The sequence below is a fragment of the Castor canadensis genome, chromosome 10 (genome assembly GCF_047511655.1).
Source record: "Castor canadensis chromosome 10, mCasCan1.hap1v2, whole genome shotgun sequence".
In the NCBI taxonomy this organism is placed as follows: Eukaryota; Metazoa; Chordata; class Mammalia; order Rodentia; family Castoridae; genus Castor; species Castor canadensis.
The window spans coordinates 115,493,380-115,499,379 of record NC_133395.1 but is presented as its reverse complement, the minus strand read 5'-3'; the positions used below and the strand labels follow the sequence as shown (position 1 = coordinate 115,499,379).

Below are 6,000 nucleotides of genomic sequence, written 5' to 3'. Positions count from 1 at the left end.
TAGCCTGCCAATAACATCAAAGGTCCCAGGTATTTGGTGCTTGCTCTGGGTCTAGCCCTGGAGGATTAAAGAGGACGGGATGGCGGTAATCTACTGTGAAGATGCTAGATCTGGTGGAAACGGCAGGTTGCAGAAGCTAATGGCCTTATCGCTGGAGCCCATCCATTCCCTTATCTCTTTCCCAGGCCTAATTTATACACACAGGTATTTCGCAAAACTGAGATCAACCTGTGTCTATTGTTTACAGAAAAGGCCGTCTTGCCTGCAAAGGGGCGACGCCTAGCGCCGTGGGCACGCGGCCGAGCCCGCCTCCCCGGTCCGCAGCAACAGCCCGGCGCGACCCGGGAACTCGCCGAGCACCTGGAGGACCACGCAAGCCGCGCACGGCCACGGCGTCGAGGCTCTTACCGGGCGTTGCGATCGCCCCTTTTTGGCGGGTTCGGGCGTCCGGAGGCTCCGCCCCTCGGCGCGGCGTAGCTGCACCCGCGGAGGGGGGCGCTGCACTCCTATTGGCGGAGCGGCCCGCGAAGGCCCCGCCCCCTCCCGGCCCCGACGCGAGCACGTTGAGTGGCGGGGGGCTGACTGAAGAGCGGGTGGAGCGGGGAGCGGCTCTTGAGGCCGAGCGGCTCGTTTGGACGCCTGCTTTTGAGGCTCTGAACTTAGGTGTAGGTCGGGAGCACAGCCCGCGGCCACAGGGGGGAAGGGGGTGGGTGGGTCAGAGCAGCGAGGGTGGGCGCGCCCGCCGCCCCTTCCCCCCACGCCTGTCGACCTTGTGGGCAGAAGCTTCTCGGAGCTCCTCAACGCCGGCGAGATGGCGACTGTCGCGGAGACGGAGACGGCTCTGCCGACGGACGCCAGCTGGGAAAGCAGCGGCGGCAGCGGCGACGATGAGATGAAGCCGGAGTTTCCGGATCTGGAGTCCTCCGCACAAGATGGCGGCGGCCTCGCCATCGCCGAGCCCAGCGGTGGCAGCGGTGGTGGTGGCGGCGGCGGCGGCGGCGGCGGCGCGGGGCCCGAGGAGTTCGCGGTGGCCGAGGCCGCCCAGAGCCTCAGCCACGACGAGCAGCCTCCGGACTCCTCGGACGCGGGCGCGGCCTCCCTACCCAACGGCCCCGAAGAGCCGGAAAGGCCCGTTAGGAGGAGTTTTCAGATCCCCAGGAAGAGCAGAGAAAAGAAAGGTGGTGCCTCCCCTTCTCCCCAACCCTTCTTCCTCTCTCCCCTCCATCTTTTCATTAGGATCTCTCTTCCTCTTCCCACACCCACCCGAGACACGTAACCACGCACGCAGCGCCGGCCGCCCCTCCCCCACCCTCCGTGGAAGCTGGAAGTGGCTCGGGGTTGGAAGCTGGTCCCTGAGGCTGCAGCAGCAGCAAGCAGCAGCTCGCAGAGAGGAAAGATGGGGTCCCTGCTCCCCAATCACAGGAGGCCGAGAAGCCGGGGTGTGTCCTCCAGATGCCGCTGAGAAGTCTCGTTTATGGAAAAATAAGAGCCTGTGGCCGTGGGGGCTTTGTCCAACGCCCTGGCCTTCTGAGGACCACGAGTGGAAAGTCTTCAGCTCTGTGTGGACTTGGCACTTTGGCTGTCCAGTTCAGCATCTTCCCTTCTTTCGAGATCTCTTTCAGTAGATCTCATCCATGCACACTTAAAACTTCTTTTCCATCACACTTCATTTCCATAATAGGTTCCCACCCCCTTGCTTTTGGAAGCGTTAGGTTAAATAGGTCTCTTTTTTAAATTCAGACTTAGAATGGCTGTTCTTGTATCTTAAGAAGTATGGGAAGGTAGGTTCTTGGTGCAGTCATTACCCTATAGGAAGGGGAAAAAGAAATAAACAAGTTCGCTCAGGGCCTAGAGTCTCCAATTTGAATTTGAGATATAAAAAGAAGTCCAGACTTAGTTTTTGAAGCCAATATGGAGCTGTTGCACTAGTTGGTTGCTTAAAAAAATCTTAATGCCATATTGTAGAACTTTCAGTGGAGATAAAAGTATTGTCGTTTATTGGAGTATTTTTGACTATGGAGGAATTTTGAATATTCTGGATTTGTTTTAATGTTCTTCTCCTGCCCTAACGCGCGGTTTTACTTTTTTATGGCTTGCTTTAGGAAGCTTTTTGTTTGTCATTTGAATCTTAATGAAGACTTAGAATCTCCACTGAAACGCTGTGCATATGCATAAACCAGCTCCATTTGCACAACTGGAATTTGGTAGGACCTTTCATCAGTAAGGTACAAAGAAAGTTCATTTCTGTTTGGATGACAAAGCCAAGGAAATCCTTGGCGTGAGAAACCTTGTTGACAAAGCTGAAGTTAACCATTGTCCACTAACACAAGGAATGTTTCTAGAAGTACCTTTTAACTGAGTTAATGTAGCATTGTTTAGGACGTAGGTCAAAATAGCTGATTCTCCTGTGTATTTAATGAGTATGTATGGTTGTAGTTGTGAGAAAAGTTAATAGCCCATTACTGATTACCAGTTGGTAGAGAATAGGTTGGAAGTATATTCACATGGATTCATGGGGGTTGGAACTTAACGTTTTTCTTTTCAACTTGATAAAAGCCTTTTGAAGTATCTTTTTGGTGGAACTCAGGGCCAGGTGTGCACTAGACAGGTGCTCTGTCACTAGTACCATGCCCCCCACCCTGAAGTCTCTTAGCTTTTAGTTGGCTAAGAATATGGACAAATCATGATACACTTTTTAAAAAGGGCTTTTGTTAGTACTAGAAAGTAGGTCTAGAAACCCTTAGCACTTGGTTTGAAATGAAGGGAGGCACAGTGTATGTTTAAGTTACATAAACCAAATCCAAAGGTTGCTCTAAAATAGACTTCACTCCAACACACTAAAAGTGGAATGGGGAGTTAGGAAATATAAACCCTGGCTGTTTTCCCTCTGAAGTCTTAATACTCCTTGGGGAAAGGTTAGAGTTTCCATTTTCGTTTAGAAAAGATTTGCTTCTCACCTGTAAGGGAGGTTGTGATTAAGAAGGAAAATAGACTTCTCATGCCTACGGAAAATTTTAACTTGTCTATATGCTGAGCAGCAGTTGTTCAAATAGTGCAATAGTGGTTTAAATAGAAATTTTAAAAATTAAATGAGCAGCTATTTACCACTGTGTGCTTTAACTTGTCTAAACTGGGAGAAGTTAGTGCTTGAACTTTTTATTAAGAAAAGCATAGATATTGTTGGTTTTACACTTAAAACATCATCTGTTTTAAGGTATCACTGTGATACTTTTAATAATAGTATTTCATCTTAGTCTTAATTGTGAATATTAGATTATTTTCAGTAGACTTTTTTTTTTTTTTTTTTTTTTTTTTTGACAGGACTGGGGTTTGAAATCAAGGCCTTACCCTTGCTAGGCAGATACTGTACTACTTGAGTCTCTCCATCAATCCCTCTTTTAGCTTCACTGTGTAGCACAGGCTTGCTGGCCTTGAATTCCCTCCTGATCATTCAGTCTCACTTCTAGCGCTGTGATTACAGGATCACCATGCTCAGCTGGGTATCTTCCCCCCCCCCCAATACTTGTAAAGTGGGTGCTTTACCACTTCAGTCACATATCAATTTCATTTTGCTTTAGTTACTTTGGAGAGGGATCTCTTAACTATTTGTCTGGGCTGGCCTCAGTGATCCTCTCAATCTCAGCCTCCCAAGTAGCTAGGATTACAGGAGTGAGCTACTGGTTGCTTACATTGGCTGGATATGTCATTGGCTAGATATGTCTTGTTGAACTTTTAGATTCATGGACCTTTGCTTGTGACTGTTTTTCCAATGAATTTTTACTAGGATTTTGTTTTTCACATTTTACAGGTAAATACTATGGTGTAGTTTTATTGACTTTATTCTTTTTTTCTTTGCTTGGTACTGGGCATTGAACTCAACTTCACACTTGTTAGGCAGGCACTCTACTACTTGAGACATGCCCCCAGCAATATTAGAAAGTTCTTTCTTTCTTTTCTTTTCTTTTTTTTTTTTTTGTGGTACTGGGGTTTGGGCCTTAAGCTTGGTAGGCCGACACTCTACCACTTGTGCCACTCTGCCAGTCCTTTTTTGCGTTTGATATTTTTGAGATAGGGTCTCTCAGATTATTTGCCTGAAATAGCCTTGAACTGCGACCCTCCTGATAGGCTGCCTTGAGTAGCTAAGATTACAGGCGTGAGCCACTGGCTCCTGGCTAGAAAGTTCTTTATGATGACAATAACATGACATTCAAAATACTGCCATTCTAACTGAGTAATAATTAAGTGTTTGACTAAGCAAACACTTAATATACTTCTTAGTAAATTATGGACATTGTTCTAAGCATTTTACATATATTAACTAAATCTCAAGATTCCTGTGTGATAGGTACTATTCCCATTTTACAGATGAGGAAACTGAAGTACTAAAAAAATTAAGTAACTTGTTACTTAACCAGTGTTGAGACTGGAATTTGAGCTTTGGTATTGAGAACTTCTTACCACTACTCAACTTGTAGCAAGATTGTTCTTTTTATAATATAAAAATTAAGTTAGCTTTTGTTTTGACTTGTTTGTGTGGGAAGTTTTTTTCCCTGTTAAATTTAGAAATGTTTAATATGTATTCAACCTTGGGGCATTTTGAGATGGAGATACTGTGCTTACTATAAACACTTTCTCTTTTTGTGGTACTGACGTTTGAACTCAGGGTCTACACTATATGCCCAGCTGGCTTCGAACCAGGATCTTCCTGATCTCTGCCTCCTGAGTAGCTAGGATTACAGGCATGAACCACTGGTACCCTGCACCATAAACACTTTTAATCAGTACTGTCAGACTAAGGGGTAGAATTAAATTTTGTTAGATATTTCCCCCATTGTCATCTTTTGTTGTATCTAAATCTAGTATGTCATCAAAAGTAAATTAGAATGGGCAATTGTATTGAATATATTTCCTTCCAAAGTTAATGTGAGAACTGGTGGAGTGGCTCAACTGGTAGAACACCTGCTTACCTAGCATGAGGCCCTGAGTTCAGGCCCAGTACCACCACCACCACCAACTACAAAAAGAAACCAAAGTTAGTGAGAAATGGAGTTAGTGATAATATACTTCTTGGAGTCTCAAAAATTAACAGCCTTCAGGCCCTGGTTTCCATACTGGTTTAGTCCAGGAGAATTGATGACTAATTTTCCCTCCCATCCCCCATCTTTCCCATAAAATTTGCACTTTTTTTTTTTTTTTTGAAGCCATTGGGGTCAAGCATCATTCTTAAGGAAATTTCCATGCTGTTTTGAGTAGTTGGATGTGGATGACTGGGTTCTGAAAACATGAGCTGTCTACATGGAAGTCAGCCTGGGCCCCAAAGTCTAGCCAGAAACATAGTTATCCCCATAAAACATTTGATAGGTGCTTATAAATTCTAAGTAATGAAAATAAAATTTTCAGTGGCCAGTCCTCATTCCCTCAAAAGTTAAATTTGATATTTGTACTGGTTCTACTTGATTTGTCAGTGTTTTCATTACTAATCTGCATCAGGTTTAACATTGTTGATTTAGAGATGAAACACCCCTTCCTGAAGCATTTTGTCTGTAATAATTTTTTTTAAAGAAAAGTGATTTATTTTAAAAACATCTTAATTATTGTGAAGAAAATATGGATAGTTTTTATATTATGGTCATTAATACCAGTACATTTTAGCTGTGACTCAGAATTGTAGACCACCTTCAATTAGTAGCCCGTCCTTGCTAATTTCCTTATCTATGAGTTACTTTAAATTAAAAAACTTTATAATAAATTCTGTCCATTTGTATGTTTTGATAACAGTGGCCCATCTTTTAAAAGTTTAGCATGTTTTTATATCTTTATAATAATTTTTACATAGGCATAATACAGGAAGATCTGCATTAGCACTAACTACATTTATAAAGTCAACTGAGGAAAATGTTCTTTGGATTAGGGAACAATGCTGCTACTTGGTCAGTTCTTGAATATGTTTGTATATAACTGGTAATTAAAAAGTGTTTTGATAGTATGGCTGGGAGTCAT

The 6,000-nt window shown here is 44.1% G+C and overlaps 1 protein-coding gene across 4 annotated transcripts in view; it reads left to right on the top strand.

Annotated features, from left to right (window-relative positions):
* Window positions 1–543: 543 nt before the first annotated feature.
* Window positions 544–6,000, top strand: part of Tasor (transcription activation suppressor) — a 53,649-nt gene continuing 48,192 nt past the window's right edge. For 2 of the 4 annotated variants that reach the window (XM_074043990.1, XM_074043989.1), the window contains exon 1: window positions 544–1,178. In XM_074043990.1, coding sequence (XP_073900091.1) covers window positions 812–1,178 — 367 coding nt within the window. In that variant the 5' untranslated portion in view covers window positions 544–811. The remainder of the gene's footprint in view (window positions 1,179–6,000) is intronic. The other 2 variants (XM_074043991.1, XM_020171821.2) reach the window with 1 other exon arrangement.